Source organism: Strix aluco, chromosome 6, assembly GCF_031877795.1.
Source record: "Strix aluco isolate bStrAlu1 chromosome 6, bStrAlu1.hap1, whole genome shotgun sequence".
Lineage (NCBI taxonomy): Eukaryota > Metazoa > Chordata > Aves > Strigiformes > Strigidae > Strix > Strix aluco.
In genome coordinates this window covers 17,127,447-17,146,006 of record NC_133936.1, presented here as the reverse complement: position 1 = coordinate 17,146,006, position 18,560 = coordinate 17,127,447, and the positions used below count along the sequence as shown (strand labels likewise).

At 45.9% G+C, this 18,560-nt stretch overlaps 1 protein-coding gene across 2 annotated transcripts in view; it reads left to right on the top strand.

Annotated features, from left to right (window-relative positions):
- MARCHF4 (membrane associated ring-CH-type finger 4) overlaps nt 1-18,043 on the top strand; it is a 104,282-nt gene extending 86,239 nt beyond the window's left edge. For both annotated transcript variants that reach the window (XM_074828827.1, XM_074828825.1), the window contains exon 4: nt 16,259-18,043. In XM_074828827.1, the coding sequence (XP_074684928.1) occupies nt 16,259-16,620 (362 nt within the window). In that variant the 3' untranslated portion in view covers nt 16,621-18,043. The remainder of the gene's footprint in view (nt 1-16,258) is intronic.
- Nucleotides 18,044-18,560: the final 517 nt, after the last annotated feature.

Sequence of the window (18,560 nt, the reverse complement as noted above, 5' to 3'; positions counted from 1 at the left end):
AAAGGATTGCTTGGGATTTGTGGGAGTCTCCAATACTGGATTTTTTTTAAGAACCTGTTAGAAAACATATGTCAGGAACAGGTTGTGGAGAGATGATCCCAGATTGTGAAGGAGGAACAGACTAAATGCTTCTTGATATCCAGCCAGCCCCAAGTTCTTTGATTCTGATCTCTCTCTTTCATGTGTGCTATCTCTGGTCATGTCTGTAGGACAGATATGAGAGTTGGATTAAACCAGAAACTGGTAATGGTGCCAGCATAGGTATCGCTCTGCTATGAAGCCATCTACAACACAGACATTTGAGATCAGCAATCAGAAAGTGAATGAAAAGTGAGATGGAAGCTGTTCATTTGATTAACTGCTCTCTGCATGGGTCCATAAGAGTTAAATCCAGAAAGGTGGTATAGAGAGGGATTAGCAGAAATGTGGTTATCAAAATGCAGAGATAAATGGAGTGAGCCTTCATAGGCCTGAGTTACTGAGTAGGGAGAGTAGCAGTTTAGAGATGGGCTGTAAATCCTGAGAGATACCTGCCTGTTAATTAAATGACAGTCCTTGGAGGGGGAAGGAGGGGTTTGCCTCTCTCTCTGTTAAGGTACAATTAGGGAAAGTCACCGTTTGTAGATTAAGGTGTCATTTGGGGTCAGGAGGACAGGAAACCATCTCCTGTTAAACAAGGAGGAACTCTGCCAGTTAATGAGAGCATGTCAGTCCAGGCTCAGGCATCACCAGATTGGCTCGGAGGGGGAAGCTTGTCTCAGGAAGGCCATTAGCAGGCTGTGTGCACAGGGCTGTCACTGTTATGGTCTGTGTGTGCCATCCTGCTTGTGCTTACACAGGGGTGTCCCTGCAGTTGGCATGCTGGGGGGTTTATCCCCAGTGATGCAAAAGCAATCTGATCTGCCTTTCCTTGGATCACTCTCTGGTGGGGACTGTTGCTTTGTCCATGCCCACCCAGTCCTTGCTCTCTGACTCACCCTGCCTTGGTGCTGACAGCAGTGCACTTTTGAAAGCACTAAATCCTCATGCTCTTTGAAGTTTTTTCCTTGCTTTCCTTGGCAGCCAGTCCCTGAGGGCATTTGCCTTCACAACAGTAACTGCACTGCAGCTCAATAGCACAAGAGACAGGCAAAGCAGGACCATTCATCCTGCCAACGATTTTTGTTGGCACACCATGGCAATCCATTACAGATCAGGAAGTGTGTGCCCGCTGTTTTTAATCCCAGCTGCCAGCAAGAATAATCAAAAGCATCCAGTACGTCTGATGGCATCTCAGCACAACCGTAGGTAATAACGTAAGAAATCAATAGCCAATTAAAACTGATCCACAGCATTTGATCTTTCATAGTGCAATGGGAACAGTAATTAATGGAGCTTCCCTGAGACAGTCACAATTCAAGCTTCCTGCCAAGACTAATGTGGTTTCTTTTTAAATGAGCTTTCCTTCCTCGAGGAAATGCCAGGCTGAGGTAGCCTCAGGGTATTTTCTAGCCAGGTCACTTGGGCCCTCAGCATTCAAAGGATTTAGGAGTCAAAGTCCCAACAAAATAAAGACAAATTGAGAAATTAGGTGTCTTCAAGGTCTTGGTCTTCATCTGTGTTGATCCGATTCTCAAAAAGAAAACAGATGTTTTCATTCAGTCCCCCCCAAGGTACAAAGCAGGAAGAATTGCTACAGCAGTAGGGAATCAGTTTTGGGGAAGCACCAAGCCCATGTGATGGCTTAATGACACCCTAGAGGCAGAGCACAAGGCAGAGAAGTTCAGCAGATGTCTTTGGAGGAGAAACCTGAGAGCAACCCAGACAGCAAACATCCATGGCTTCAACATACCCGGAAGAGACCCATGAGAGTAGAAGTCTTCTGTGCCCTTCAGATTAATGCACTGCTTGCCACACTGTTTGTGCACTTCTTGCCCAGTTTGCCTGCAAACTGGAGCTACCAGGAGCTAACTGGAGGGACCAGATCCAGGCACTATCATCAGAGCAGGCAGCTGGGATAAAGTCAGGCAGTCGATTTGCTTTTTTTGCACTGTGAATCCTGGTTTGCATACATTCAGCCACAATGTGCATGCTCAAAAAATCTCTGAGCAAATCATTAGCAGCTGTAAAGGGGGGTGTAGATACAAGAACAGTCCCCAGAAGGTGCACTGTGGGGCTCTCAATCCAGCTGGGTAGGGACCGTCCCTCGAGAGCAGTCACTGGGGGCCCTGTACCTGGTCCAGCAGCAGCAGAAGCGATGCTGCACAGCTGATCTGCCGACTGACTTCTTGGCTGATATCCAGGAACAGTGGATGCTTGGCAAAGCTGAGACGTGCCACCCCTCTGTTCCTGAAAGATGGGACCTATTTTTATCTAATGCTGCATTGATTATTCAATAAGAGAGCAGAGTGGGCCAGCCGGTGTGCGTGCATGTGTGCTGCTTTCACTAGCGGGCATTTCTGCACACGCTCAATGCGCCTACTGAACTCCAGTGGAGCTCCAGCAGCTCTCTGCAGAATGAGCACACCGCTGCTGAGCAAAGAGCCATGGGGTTTGGATCTGGCTCTGAACCCCCTCCCTTTTTGTGGGGAAGGAGCTTGGCTTCCAGCACTGTCAGAGCGGCACCTGGCCTTTCACACATGTCCTTTCAACTCCACAATCCCTCACCACATCCATCTCCATGCAGTTTCCCACTGTTGCAACAGGGCTCCGGAGATGTATTTTGTCACGAATAACCATATGGTGCTCTCTGCTCCAGTGGATCAATGTGTTTAGCATTTAATGAGGGCAACATAGTTAACATTTTCTGAGGGGGAAAAGAAATCCTTTTACCTTGTGAACTGCATCACGTGATTTCAAGGGTGATATGTTATAATCAGAACGATGCTTCCCTGTCACTAAACCCTGTGCTGGAATCAAGTGTTTGGTGTCCCCGGGTTAAGTTCCCATCCGTGGGCAGAGGCAGAAGCACTCACCTGACTGTCACAGCTTCTACACCACAGCAGGAGATTCCCTTGTAGGCAGCTGGTAGGACCTTCCGCACCAGCTGCATAAATTGTACTGTCTAGTAAAGGCTGGAAAAAGTCCTCAGCTCTGTGCCAGGCTGTGTTTTTCCAACTGCCTTCTGTCCCGTCGCTCCTCCTACTACAGCCTCCATCCCCGCAGACATGTTACTCTTGGAGTGGAGGTGGAAGGCTGTGGTCCATGGCATGCTGTTGTGGCAGTAGCAAGAGAAGTCAAATCCATAGTCAAAGATGAGACCACAGGGGAGTCATCCCCTGTACAGAGTAAATGAGGCTGCTTTTGGTGTGTCCTCAGCTCTGTAGGGAGCCAGCAACAGAGGTAAGAAGAGATTAACATGAAGCCACATTAATCCAGTTCTGGGATTGCTTCTTAAAGTGGTGACTGATCAGTTCTTCTCCAGGAGGAATGGCTACCTACCAACAGAGCCATCTTTCAGACTGAGATACAACAGTCTGTAAGCAAGAACACTGCAAACAGACTCATGAGTGATATCAGGTCAAGCAGTGCAGGTTTTTCTTATTGATGGGAACAAATCTTGGTTTTGCTAAACTTATCCTGCATGGAAGTTACTCCCTGAAACAGTGCTTTTTTTGCTGAACCAGGACCCACCAATGGCAGCCACAGCTGGAGTCCCTCTGTCCTGTGGCAGAGCTGGATCCACAGTATCCATAGAACCATGCAGTGTTTGGCAGAAGTTGTTCAATAATATTAAATAATGCCAGAGATCCTGTGCCCAGTAGTCCAGCCAGAACTTCACTTTCTTGGAAGAGGTTCATCCAGCATACAAACCCACAGCAGTGACACTCAGGCAGGGCCAGTGTGGAGTGGGCAGTCATCACTACCTGCTGAATGCAGAGAAGCCTGAAGAGCCTTACTATGCCAGGTGGAACAATTCACTCTGCTCAACCATGGTCACATCACAGACCTCTCTGTGTCCTACAAGGCTCAGCTCTTACCCAGACCTTTGCTGCAGACTTAGCCACTCAGCTCCTTTCACTGCTTTCATTCTTGTCAGCTCAGCATTGCCAGATCCCGTAAGTGCATATGAACTCTTACCTGCCCATTTCAGCCTGCATCAGCATTCACTCAGCTGGGTATTGCAGCCTCTAAAGGTCTTCAGCAATGGTGGGAGAACCTTGTATATCCAGATCAGGAAGGCAGAAGTTTTGTCCTCCCGGGGATCCTAGCTAGTGACAGATCAGGACTGATAGACCCTTGTCCTCTTGGCTCCTACCGCCTTCCTTAGTGTTGCATAGTGGCCTGTGTGAATCAGGAAGACATCTACAGGGGAGAAGGTGGGGTGACACTGTGGGGGAGCAGAGAGGAAAGGCTGCAGCACCCAAGGTGGATGGCTCCAGGAACTCTCACAGGAATCCTGGGGTCTGCAATGAAATATTTTGTCATGGCTCTGGAGGACAAAGCAGCCAAACACAGACTGCACTGTGGTGTGTCCTAGGGATACATTTATTCCAAGAAGCACCATGAGCACCTTCTGCCTCATGTCCCTGGGCTGCCTTCCCGCATGACGGAGGGGAAAGGTGCCCACATCTCGCTCCAACAAGGGGGTAGAAGCAATTGCAACTTCAGAGGCACTTCCAGGTCCATTAGTTTAGTCTGTGTGCCCTACATTACGCTGGGGAATGCTCTGTTAAGGGTGATCTGTACTCACCTTTCTGTCTCTCCTAACTGGTCCCTATTCCTGTTACTGAATGAGCACTTGGGTGGCTGGAGCAGTCTGGAGAGATTGGTCTCAGACAGGACCCATATGCCTTAGAAAATGAAAAACTGTGAAACTATACTAATTTTTTCTTACAAAATTTCTTTTGCTAATAAAAGCAAAGAGGGAGGCACTAGTTCTGCCTTCAAGAAGCAAATGTCATGTTTTGATCACTATTGAACAAAGCATTTTGATTTAGCATTTAGAGATGACTGCTCATGCTGAGTATTTTAAATTCAGTGTCAGAATTGGAATACAACATTGAAAAAAATTTCAAGTCCAAGTGAAACATTCTCACCTGTCTGAAAATATGGATGTATTCTTCCATCCTGGGGGACAGCATGGCTTTTTCAAGTCTCACTCCAAGCAAGTGTGAAGCCATATTTCCAAGCCCTACACAAACAGTACTGTTGCCCAGCTTTGCCTTTAAAGAAATGTCCCAGGTACAGCTGAGGATGCAGTATGACTACACAGGCAGAGCTTTGGTCAAAGTACCATTAGCTACAGGATGGAAAGGTTCAGGATCCGGACCTGGAGTACTGACTGCCATGGTGTAAGTGTAGTGAAATGGAAGCCGTGTGCTTTTTCTCTCCTCACCACAAGTATCCACCTCTGTGGACTTTTGTCAGGGAATGTCTGGAAAGAGAGACCCAGATACCAGGGTGTGCATTTGGCCAGTGCTCTGTTCAATCCAGTTTGAAATGATTCTCTATTCCCTTCTTTTAAGGACCTAAGAGTATCTGCCATGCACACGATGAGTGACTTTCGCCTCTTGTGCACAAAGTCCTTTCAAGATGTGGGGTGGTGTTCTCATGTCCATTTTAAATTTGGGGAAAAAAGGCACCAAGAGGGTCTATATAAACCTAACTACAAATCAAGGAGGGGAAGCTTTAAGAGAGCAAGTGGGTATATGGGTAATGCCTCCAAGCCCTATCCCTCCTGTACTGGCACAGTTAAGGGTAGGCTCACAAGTGGGGAATGATGCTGGAGATGTATGATTCAGAAGCAAGGCTGTTTAGCCGGTGAAGCTCCAGTCTTTATTTATTTATTTGATTTTTCCAGGAAGAGTCTCATTTATTGCTGCCTGCATAGCTAGAGACTGCCCTTTGCTCCTCTGCTTTATCGTGCGCTATGAATTAAATACCACGGTAGTACAAGAGCCCTTAAGGACACAACATCCATTTTGCCATAGCTGTCCACAGCCAGTTGAGTTTACAGGAGTGCTTTTGTTTATGGTTTGACTACTGCCTGAGTGAGGATTTCTCTGGGTTTTATTTTACCTGTTTTTGCTGTTATTTCTTGGTTTGTTTTTTTGTCCCAGTTTTGAGGCAGGGTGTAAAAGTGCTAGTCTGGGTAGGGCAGGAGAAAGTTGTGGTGGTTGGTAGCTTCTGTGCTTACAGCTGAAAATACTGTGGCGTTTCCAGGGTGATGGTGTTGCTGTGTGCAGTTCCTGGGGTCAACCCAGCTCCTCTGTCACAGATGGAATCCTGCAGACTGATGATGTGCTGCAAACAAACCATGTGGGAGTACTGAATGAAAAGGACTTTCCTGTCCCTTGGACACCTATCAGCTCCTTAATTTTGCCAGTCTTTCCTCATTTTGGGGCCTTACCAGCTCAGCCCTACAGGGCCCAGCACCTGTGTTGTAGAGGAATGTGAGGGTGAGCAGAGGACATGAATGAGGATGGCTGTCCTGGGATGAAGTTAGCACCTCACAGAGAAGCTGGCATCTATCTGGCAGACATAAAAGCTCCCCCAATGCCCCTACAACATACTGCCCCGAGCTCCCACCAGCTCCCCAAACCCAATGACAGGAGGTCCTACATGTCCTCATCCCACTGGATAAAAGCAGTCCTCTATCCCCAGCTACAAATGTATGTGGGATGGACTGCTCCTGCTTCTGAGGAGCCCATAGCACACTGCACACAGGGATCATTGCTGCTTGCTTGTGTTACACAAACTCATGACATGCTGCAGTGTCACGACCTGGAAATTGTCTCTTCCCATATAGCTCAGCAGCATCCTGGAAAATCACAGTGCTGCCTGGAGGAGAGACGCTGCCAGCTGTCATGCAAAGCACTCCCATCAGTAATAAAAGAGCTGCCTCCTTTCCCCAGCTCCCCATGCTCGGCCCCAGCATGGCAGGGGGCAAGGTCTGCCATCATTGCTCACCTGGTGGAACAGCAACTGTGGGGACCCTCTAAGATGGCGCCGCGCTGGATCCATCTCCCACCCAGCAGGGCTCTTGCTGAGTCTGGAGGAGGGTCTTAATGGCTGCAGAGAGCTTGGGGCGTAGCATAACCACCCGCCCAGATGGGACCTGCTACTCCTGTTGCTCTGCCAGATGGAGCGGAGGAGGCAGGGAAGGAGAAGGGCTCTTGCTGCCTTTGTGGGGGGTCCTGGCCCACCTGGGGCTGAGGAAGCTTTGAGGCAGATCTGTCCTTGAACCTCAGCTTGCATGAGAGGAAACAAGCCGTAATAAGCACAAGATTTGCCTGTTGGTCAGCAGTTGAAGGCTTGGGGGCCAGCCTGTTTATGCTGTTAATGACCCAAAATGGAAGAGTCCATACCTCCATAAAATACCTTCCCAAGACAGCTGAGAGCACTTTTTTCATGCAAACTGGTGAGGACTCTGCCCAGGCCATGGCGTTCTCACCCTTGAGGGGCTCAGTTCAGTTTTGCTTGAGTCGTGGCTTCTGTGGTCTGAGGAAAGCCAAGCATGGCATACACATCAGCATGAAAGCCGCCTGCCAGTGGAGCCCCATTACAGCAAATGCACTTAACGGGAAATGGGCAGGAGGAGGAGTGTTTTGTCTTCCCCAGACCCACAGGCTCCATGATGGCACATGTCATTCAGTGGTCAGTAGCACTCAACAGGGTCCAGCCATGTAGCTGCCACAGTTCTGCCAAGCCAAAACACAGCCCAGCTTTGTACATATTTAATCAGTTCTTTAGATATTAAAAAATGTGCATGGAGAATGATTGATAAGAAAATGACTGATTATAATCAGCTACTTATTTTTTCCATACGCTAAGCATTCACTTGAGCTCTAATCATTATGAATACACTTTCAGTTTATGCTATATGTCATTCAGTGCTGGACACTTCTCAGCTTGCACATCCTCCTTGTACAGTTCCAGCATTATTCAGTGGAGATCTTTGCTAGATGTCTTGTGGACTGGAGACATCCTGCTCAGTGATCCAGTGTCTTGCAACTACCAGAAATATCTAAAAGACAGCACCAGAGGTCCCAGGTTATCCACTACCTGAACTTCTCCTGTATGCAGGATAGACTGTCCACTAAGCTCTTGAAACGTTCTGGGGACAAAATTTACATTTTGGAAAACAGGTAAAATTTATGAAGGAGTCTATACTCCCTATTTGATCCACCTGAAAGCAAAGAATCCCTGAAAATCTGGATGTTGCAGTAGTTTGTATGAAAAGTGACTGTGCGATGAAAGCATTCCTGAGCTGAAGTATGCTGTGAGGATAATGGACTCCAGAAAAGCAGTGGCAGCAGCCTCAGGGGGCCAGAGCAGGGAGTCTCTTGGGAAGGGAATCTGAAAGATAAAAGAGCCGCAAACAGCTCGCAGCTGCCAAAAGGGATGATACTAAAGGCACAACAGCAAACTGTGCCTGTGCAGGGGAAAGCTCAGAAGCGTGGGAAGAGAGCTCTGAGGCTGCATCAGGAGCTCTTTGAGGACCCAAAATCAGAAGCTGCAATCACACAAAAGGCAGAAAGAAGAGCCTGCAAATAATGAAAAGTCTCCAGAAATCACACAGGCATGGGGAGCCATCAGAGCTGAATCCCAGGATGACCATTCAGAGATACAAAAGGCAACAAGAAATGGGTCCATAAGCATATGTAAAGTAAGAAGAACAAGGCAAGTCTAAGAGCTCAAATAATATTTGATACAAAAAGGGCCAAAGAGTTAAATGTTGCTTTTGTTTCTGTCTTCAAAACTTAACTAAAATAATTTTAATGAGGAGAAAGGAGCCCAGGGCAGAATCAGAAAAGAACAGACTCAAAAATATTCAAACGGATTAGCTCTGTCCTTGTCAGCACATCCTAATGAACTTTAGAGGAAGCTGCAGGAGCAGTCTCTGACCCATAAACATTTCATCATCAGGAACTTGGGGAGTATGCAGGAGGTACCAGGCAGGTGGGGAAATGCAAGCAGATTACCTAGCTTTAAATAAAATCTCTATCATTAAGGAAGGTAGGAACTGAGGATCAAGGAAACAAAGGGCAAATCAGCTTAACTGATTCATAGGAAGATATTAGAATAATTTTTTAACTAACCAATTGATGAGCATGAGACTATAACCATATCTAATTTGGGAGGGTAATTGTCCTAGTGATTAAGGAGGAAGCAGTCAGTTTGATATGCCGTGACTTGGACAGTGCTTTTGGTGCTTTGCCTTAAGATTCTCCTAAGCAAACCAGACAAATGTGGTCTAGATTAAATTACCATAATGCAGGTGTACAGTCAATCAGAAAACTGCTTTCTCAGTAGTTGTCAGTAGTGTACTGTAAACTGGAAATACGTTTCAGGTAGGACTGTTTTGGACTCTGCTCTCTTCAATATTTTTATTAATGGCTTAGATAATGAAATACGAAGTGCTGTTATAAAATTCACAGATGACACCAAGCTTGGAAAGGTTGCAATCACTCTGGAGGATCAGATCAACATTTGAAATGATCTTGGCAAATTGGAGAAATCAGCAAGATGGAATTGAATAAAGAGAAGTGCAAAGTGCTACCCTTAGGAAGGAGAAATCAGAATCCCAAACACAAGCTGGGCCAGGCAGTCACACTGCCAAAGACAGCAATTCTGTGACATATCAGTTTATTTCATCAGGGTATTGAAAGGAAGGTGGGGTATACAGTGCTGATTCTGCACCTTTTTGCTCTGGGGACTGCACCCTCCTGGGAAGTTTACATGGAGAAAAAGGGGGATGAAATGAAGAGGTTCTGAAGATGATGAACAGGAGGGAGGTGAGGGAGGGCATTACCTGATTCCCCACCTGGTCAATTCCAATGTTCACATCTCCCCTCCCAAATCAGCCCAAGTGCAGAGTCCCCCTGGTGCCATGACATTACTTTCAATTACGAATCTACCTCTCCCCACTCCTTAGTTCACCCTCTTCCCCACTAGGAAGTCTAGGCCACTCAAGGATTTTAAGACGCTAGGTTATTCGAAGAATGTGTCATATTTAGCTGAAACTGACCCTACCACAATGTTGAGGGATGCCAGATACCAGGTGCCCCTTTCCCAGCCTGTATTTCCCAGAAAAGGTTCCTCTGGCTCTCTTTTCTCAGTTTATCACCAAAGACTGTCTTGCATCATGGATGAGGGATAAAGTACAGAGGATTGCACTGAAAAGCAGTATGGATTTGAAGGGTCCAGTGGGAGCTCAGTGACTCATCTCCTACGTACTGTGAGATACTTGCGAAGCTGGGGTGAGGCAGAGATTCATGGTTATTGCTAAAGCATTTTTTGGAATGGAGTGATCTCATGGGGACTATGAGAATTTGGGAAGGGGTGGGGCAGCCTAATGAGTAAATGCGGAGTGCAGAGCAAAAGTCAGTACACTTTACTGTACTGCGCTAGAATCCTATGGTTCAGGAATATAAATTAGCTAAAAGAGACCATCTGTGGTTATGTATGGCCCCTGCAGTGTGCAGAGCCCATCAGGGAAACATCACTCTACTGGCTTTGTTTTTAAGCTCTTCCTTGTAGTGTTGGCCACTGCTGGAGGCAGGGTGCTGGAAGAGACAGACCCCTTGTCTGAACAAATGCATCCACCTTTCTGCTCTTAGGTTAAGATAAAAGGTGGCTAAGGATGGAGCATATAGGATGAGATTAAGGCAAAGAGATAAATGAGGGCTGAGCTGCTGGAGCTTTGGAAACAAAAGTGGGGGAATTTGAGATTGCCACAAAAGATTAAAAAATTCACAGAAAGGGAGGGAAGGGTTTGTGTATGCAATGATGTCAATAGAGCGAAAGCCCAGCAATGAAAGTGTTATCATCTCCCAGCAGGATTGGTTTACCTTGGCCTGAGCCACCAATTCTGTGGATGCAAACCTTAAGCTTTGATCACAGCTGCCATAATCTTCCCCTGACACCCCGCAATGAAAGCAACAGAAACAGTCTAAAGCATGGAAGCTGTCTGGCTGAGGTGAAACTGCATTTGGAAAGGAAACCAAAGGGGGAAAGTGCTACTGAGGATGGAAACAAGAGGTGACAGCTCAGGTAGCAGGACAGGGGCTTTATGAGAAGCAGGACAGAGGAACTGGCTGGAGCAGAGTGTGATTTTTCTTCCTAGTTAATATGAGTGTCAGCACAGGGGTGATGTACCACTTACTGTCAGTAGAAGCATTGTTTTGGTGGTTTCTTTGCTGGCAAACAGGAGAAACAGTTTCTACCCCAAGAATTTACCTGTCTCTTTCAAGAAAATGCATGGCAAGTGTTAGAATAAGAGGAAGGTTAATTAGAGGCTGAAAGTCCTGGTGAAAAGATCACTTGGTGGCAGAGGCTAACAATGTGCAGAAGGTGACTTTCTGGGAAACTGCTGCTCCGAAGTTGCCTTAAATTGGAGGTTCACAACCATGTGGGTTAATCTCACAGGATAGGGGTACACCAACTGATCCCTTCTTACCCATTGCACAGTTGTCCTTGTCTCACATCTGGGTTTTGCCCATGTTCTTCCAACAGCCCTTCTAGCCATTGGGCTGAGGACCTCTCTCTTGACCAGTCTTGCCACAGGCCCACTGATGGCAATGTACTTCTGTCCTGATTAATCCCAAGAGACAAAGGGCCACCTGCACACAGCCCATATGTTTCCACCCTCAGCACTAAGAGCATTTCCTTGCACAGAGACTGCTCACGTGGATCATGATGAGGTGTGGGCAGGTTTTGCAAGGCTCAGAGAAATCCTACAGTGACATGAACCTTCCCTCTGGGCCATGATACTCACCCTTGGTCATGTTCACCTTTCTAACTCTTGCATTTTAAGAGTCCAGAAGCTCAGGGTTAGCTGTGGCGATCAGTAGAACATGGAAATTAAACTGTTTTCACCAGTGCTAGCTCTGTTGCAGACTGCATCTCGATCATCTGGAAAAGAAACAGTCCAGTTATTCTTGCTCTGGGATGAAAATGAGAGTGAGGGTGGGGGGTAAATGGTAGAGGTAAGTCTTTTCCCAGAGTCAGCAGTTGTCACCTTGCTCTCCCAGATGCTGTGGGCATGCACTGATTGGGTATGCAACTGCACTGACACCTCCCTTGCCTAGCCAACCTGTATTGATGTTGCTTACCTGTTGCTTTAAATCTAACCTGGAACCAGGCCCTGTGCACTTTGGGGCTGGGTCACTTACTGTGATAGTTTTGTGTAAGAGCAGTGGTTAGGTGCTGGGTACTCTCCCACATATAATAAATGAAAGGAAGCATAAGATACCAACATAAACAATGTGTACGATTTTGGTATAACCTATTGTCAAGGTATTGTTGTGTTTGCCTGTGCTGTGAAGCCCAAAGCAGCTTCTCAGCTCTGGGAAATAATCCCTGCACCCAGGATAATCACTAGTCTCTCCTGCCTGGACTCTACCAAGCTCCGTAGGGCTGACCATGATCTGACCTTCTGCATGGACTCAATAATAATAAAGCCACAAGAGAAAGAGCAGAAGAGGCCAATATATGGAGAGAGTGAACACAGTGAACAGAGATCAATAAGGTTTCCTGTACATGTTGTTCCAGATTCAGCATGTGTTAATTCGGAGCACTGCACTGGGTTAGCCCTACCATGTTAGCTCAGAGATACTCTGTCTTGTTCTGGGAACAGCACAGCCACATCAAGGTGGCAGTGCAAGCAGAGGCATTAGAAATTTCCTTTTTTTTAAGACTTTGCTGTCAGGTTAATGACCCCATCACATAATATGGGCTGTCTGCAGCTTCAGAGCCATCTGGGAAATCTTTTCATGGCACAAGCCAGTGCAAGTAGAAATGTCTAAGAATGCCCTGTTTCCATCAATGGCCACAAACAGACATGAGTGAAATAAGAACAAGACAAGTGTATATTATAGTTGCCCTGAATACTATTTCTAGCATTCAACAGCTTTCAGCTAAAGGAATTTCTTCTGGTGCTGGTCCAGCCAGGTCTCTACATGAGAAAATGGGAATGGGAACAGCACATCTTCAGTGCCCACGTTCCATAGGAGTTTCATTTCACCAACGCCACAAACAAGGGATTTCATGGGGCAGGAACAATCTGGACCAACACATTTTGCATGAAACTCACAGAGATTTTCCTTCCAAAGAGGATGGTTTTCACAGAGGATCTGTTGAGAACAGATTTTTTGAAGCAGAAGAGGGTGAGATAAACTTGGAAGGAGACGAAAAGGACCAGGCCACTACCAGAATCCATCTGAAATTCTCATATAGACATTTCTGCCTTGAAAAGAGAGAAGTGCGCAGAGAGAAGTTCACATCAATCTGCTATCTTCCCCACATACACATCATTTGGCTTATGGAATAATTGCTTCTAGCTGGACACTTCTAGTTGAATACAGTTCTTCCTGAAGGATTTCCAACTTAAGTCTGGCATTTAATTGGAAAGTTTCACCTCTGTAAACAAGAATGATCCTTGAGGGAAGGGTGTTTCTGGAACGGAACGCACAGAGCTGAATGTAGGAATTCCAATCCTAGTTTATCTCAGGCAGACAAAATTTGTTTCGATGGGAGCATTAAGCGTCCTGCAGCTTGATGTAAACTCATGGACTCTTGCTTACTCTCGGCATTTACTCTTGCAAATGAATCATTGTTACTTCCGCCTCCCTGCCCACCCCTCTACTTCGTTCCTTTTTAATTTTACAGCTTCCTGAGCTTGACACTGGGAAATCGATAAGTAATTTAGAGCCCAGTAAATACAGATGAAAACAAGTTATTTTCTACTTTTATAAATATTTGGAAACCAAAATTATCTAAGAAAACAGGTGCTCAGTTGACTCAGCAACCCATCCATCAGCATCACACAGTTAATTGCATAAGATCATAAACATTTATAATTAGAAGGCAAACAAACAAGAATTTTATAAACAGCCCTCTTGAATCAGGCTGCGCATTAAATATTTGTGATAAGGTAATTAAGAATAGATTTACAATCCTGGCTCAGTGTTTAATACTTCAGAGAATGGATTTGATTCTGTGGAGAATGTTCTACAGCCAAGGAGAAAACATTCGATTTTGGCTCTTTTATCCAAGGCTTAAAGTGGTCTCAGAGAAACATTGGCTCTGTCATTGATCAGAGTGGAATTTCATTCATTACAGATCAGACAGCTCATTTAAATATATGTCTAATGTCCATTGTCATGGGCTGAGCCACTTCAGGCCTGCTTCAAAGCTCTGTCTCCTTGGCTGGATCTGCAGGCTTTCCCTAAGTCCTGCTTTATATGGTTGATGCTTTGATCAGAATATGTCAGAATTCTCAGCCGTGTTTCAAGTACAGAGGAAAAACCACATTTTTCTATTATGACATCATGGAGTTTGGTTATGAAAAGCTGGCATCACTACAGGATTACAGCTGTGCAATCTCAGTGGTCTATGGGAATCAGAGGGAAGATCTCTCTCATACTCTAGTGCCCAGTGCCATTCCCTGTCCCAAAATAGCCAGATCTGCATACTTAAACTATCCAATGTAATTACTTCTACAGCCAATAAGCAGGCTCAGCACCCCATTACAGTGAATGTGAGAGTCCCCTTGAAGCTAATCTGTGATCAAGTCAGCAAGTCTTAAAACCAGAGAGGCTAGAAACAAAATCTGTACTGAAGCTAGGGTTTTAACTCTGTAAGATCAGATGCAGACCCTAAGAAACCGGGTGGCTGCATCCCATCAGTGAGTAATGGGGAGACCATCCCTAAGGGTTGGATGACCTTCAGATATTTTGGGTTTTAGTATAGCATGGGTTTACTCCAGTAATTATCTAGCATCACAAACTAGAAGAGTCTGGAAAAGGTGGGTGGGGGTTAAAGCTGTAGCATTTGATTCATCAGGGATAGCTGTAAACCATTTTATTCTGTGGTGACCATCATCTCTCCACACATTGCTGGTCAAGGCAACCTCCTTGTTTAGGCATGATTTTGCTTCTTATTTCTTGTGGGTCTTTCGTTCTTTGCTCTTGTATTTATATGCTTGCAACAGGCAGGCAAGAGAGCTGCTCTTCCTCAAAATGTTCCTGATAATCTTGATCCTGACGAAGAACAGTGAAGCCATCATTATTAAGAACAATGAAGCTATCCGTGTGCCAACTCACCCAGTCCTACCTGCTGGTCTGGCTTCAGTTACACAGGACATAAAGACACTTTCCTAATGGACAGATTGCTGCAAAACAAGGGGACTCAGACCCCCCGCATTCTGCATGAATCCCACTCTCTAGCAAAGCTTGTTAATTATATTACAGTGTGTCAGCTAAGCCAGTCTACATGAGATGCTGCATCTTCCTCCAGCCTCAGTGGGGAAGAACAAAACAGTGTTGCAGTCACTGCTGGACCTAGTATTTTCAAAGGGTCTAGCCAAAGCCTGGCAGCTTGAATAATAACAGAGCTTAATTCTCAAGCACCACCATTGTCTAAACAACTTCTAACATTAGTTAATCTTTCAATCTTCTTGCAAGGGTGGGGAGGATGACAGAGACCTCTGGGAGGTGAGCTAACTGCTGGGTGGAAGGGCCTGAGCTGCTCACACTCTTTCAAATGCTGAGATCATTACAAGTCAGGTGTCCTACAGCCCAGTGCCATCCCCTGGACATCAGCTCTGGTATTTGCAGATGGATAGCAGGACACATGCATTACGTGCGTACTCAGCGCACACATGGTGTAAGCTCATCTGCCCTTTCTTTCAAGCGTGTTGTTTTCCCCCTTGGTAGGGAGCAATGACGTACGATGAGGTACCTGCTCTGCAGATGAGCAAAACTTTGCCTGGGATGACAAACCACTTACAGGTATAGACAGACCCTTTTTTTGCTCGATTGCCGCCTCTGGCCTCCATGTGTGTGTCTGCTCTGCTGCTGTGTGTGTGGGGAGAGACTCGGGCTGTGCACACACATGACGCTGGTGCAGCAGACGTCACTGGCACGTCAGACCCAGATACACCCCCTCCAAACACAGCCGTTAGCTCAGTGAATCATGCCTATGCAGCATGCAAAACTAGCCCAGTGATAGATAAACCTCGGGCGTTTATTGGTAAACAGATACTGTTTTGCTGTAAGAGCATCACTCATTCTGCTGCATTTACGATCCATTTATTGATTGCTGAGGTAAAGCTGTAATCCTTTTAATTCAGGGGAAAAGGGATCCAGCAGAGCAGGAGCACCGGTGCTCTTCCAGTCGGTAATTAAAATACATGATTTATTGTTGAATAAACACTGGCTGAGGGAGAGCTGAGCTAACCAGCTAGCTGGGGGCAGGATGCTGGGGTATTTTTATGGTTCTTTCTAAAGTTTTGTTTCTGTTTTATGTTTATTTCTTTCCCCCTTCCCTCCAGGTCTAATAATACACGAAGGGCCCTCGGTTTACCGGATTTTTAAACGGTGGCAGGCGGTCAATCAGCAGTGGAAAGTGCTGAACTATGACAAAACAAAGGACATGGAGGAACAAAAAACAGGGACCAGGACAAATCAGCGCCCCTCCTCCCAAACCACCCACTCGTCCTCCACTGGTGGTACAGCCACTAACTCCGCTCCAGCCGACAGCGGGGCACGGGCTGCCGGCCATGCCACAGGCACCCTCTCTGACCACCACTGTGCTTATACCATCCTGCATATACTCAGCCACCTGAGGCCTCACGAACAGAGGAGTCAGTCTAGTAGTAACAGAGAGCTCGTCATGAGGGTCACGACGGTCTGAGCCGAGGAATTCAGGAGGCCTTAACACGAAGTGGAGGAGACAAAGAACTCGTAAAGCAGAGGAGCATGGTGTGCCTTTTTCTTTCTCTTTCCTTTTCTTTTTTCTTTTTTCTTTTTTCTCCTCTCCTTTTCTTTTTCGGTAACTGCACAAGATATAAGAGGCGGCACCTGGCCAGCTGAGGAAAAAAGCAGGTGGAGGGAGAGCTGCACACTCATGCTAAAGAGGTTAATGTTTTCCAGCCAGTTTAAAAAAAAAAAAAAGAAAAAAAAACAACAACACAAATCACAAAAAAAACCAACAAAACAAGTGCAATACAGACTACAAACTGAGTAGGCAGAGTTCTGGGGAAGCAGAGGAACAGACGGTTTAGCATGTCTTACAAATCCTATTACCTGGAATAGGTAACGCTCTGTACACACGCCCCGTACACACACACACGTGCACACAAACACACACACACAGTGTGAGATTTATAAAAACAAGGAAGGTAACAAAGTATTTGGAGTATTTTTATTTTCCAGACTGTGATTAACCAGGGCTATGAGTTGTTTCGTTTCATGAGTCACTTTGGAGCCTTGTTCGATTTACCATAGGATATCTGAAGTGAAATGGCTGGGGATTTTTCAGTACTGATTTACAGAAAGAGAGATTGAATCATCCCACCAAGAAAATCTAACAAAACCCAGGCGTACCCAAATTTCACCAAAAATCCTGTTTTTTTCATAATGTTCCTGACAAGGGGTTTGTGAGGGTGGAATTGGGAGCGGGGAGGGTGCTCCATGACCTATAGGCATTTTTGGCAAATTTTGTACAAACACTCCGCAGGTGTTTCAAGCACAAGTACTGGTGTGACTTATGCCTTCATAACCCCAAATCCAGCATCCAAATCTTGCCACTCACACGCATCATTTTCCATGCAGACATTCCAGGTTAATTTTCTTCCATTTTACTCCGATCACAAGAAGCTGACCCATCTCAGTGGGTTTCTGCTTCCTTGCTGATTCAGACACTCATGCATTAGAGATGTACATCTTTTTTTTTTTGGTGTCTGTATCCCTGCTGCTCGATTTGCAACAGTCTCACTCAGTCTTGTAGGCTGAGCCTTTCACATCCAGTCTGTTAGTTTATTACAGAGTCTATTCCATTCAATCATTCAAGAGAGAGTTAGTCTGAAGAGGGAGCACAGTTGCTGATTGAATATATAACACTTCTAATAAGTCTCCTTCTCTGGGATATATCCTCGAAGGTACTGGTTGCTCTTCAGGAACATTCTCTTTCAATGCACAATGGCTGAATCATTTGTGGATATTAAAGGGACACTGTCAAGTACTTTTTAAATAGTTTTTAGGGTTTGGGCTTTTTTTACTCTCCATTGTTTGTAATATTCTCTTACAAGCTTGAAAATAAAATTTCTTTCCCTACCAATTTTGTCCTTTTCCATTTGGGCACGTATCGTTCTCTCCACTCACCCCATTCCTTTCACCATCCCCGTCCTTCTCCCCACCTTTCTTCTGTGACAGGAGAAAATCCATGTTACTGATTTCCTGCTGACTGTCCTTGTTCTATGGAGGGTATGTCCCAGCTCTACAGGGTTGAGCTGTTTTGCCAGTGCAACTGCCACAAAGAAAGTGTAAGAGCAGGAACCCTAAAAATACAGACATTAGCTAATTGAGGAGCAACAGCTCAGCAGTCCCAAAACAATGAACCTGTAGTGATCAAGCCTGAACCAGCTCCCCCCAAAATTAAGATAGGGACTTCAGCCAAACTGCATCCATCTAGCAGCAGTGCTGAGCAATGTTGCACAATGGCTGTGTCCAACTGCCCTCTGTCATTGTACCAGCACCTTCTGCAGCTTCTGTTGGATCCAGGGCAAACGTGAGCCACCAGCTCCTTTGGCAGCTAGGCCATCATGGGTCTGGACTGGAGAAGGTGTCGAACTT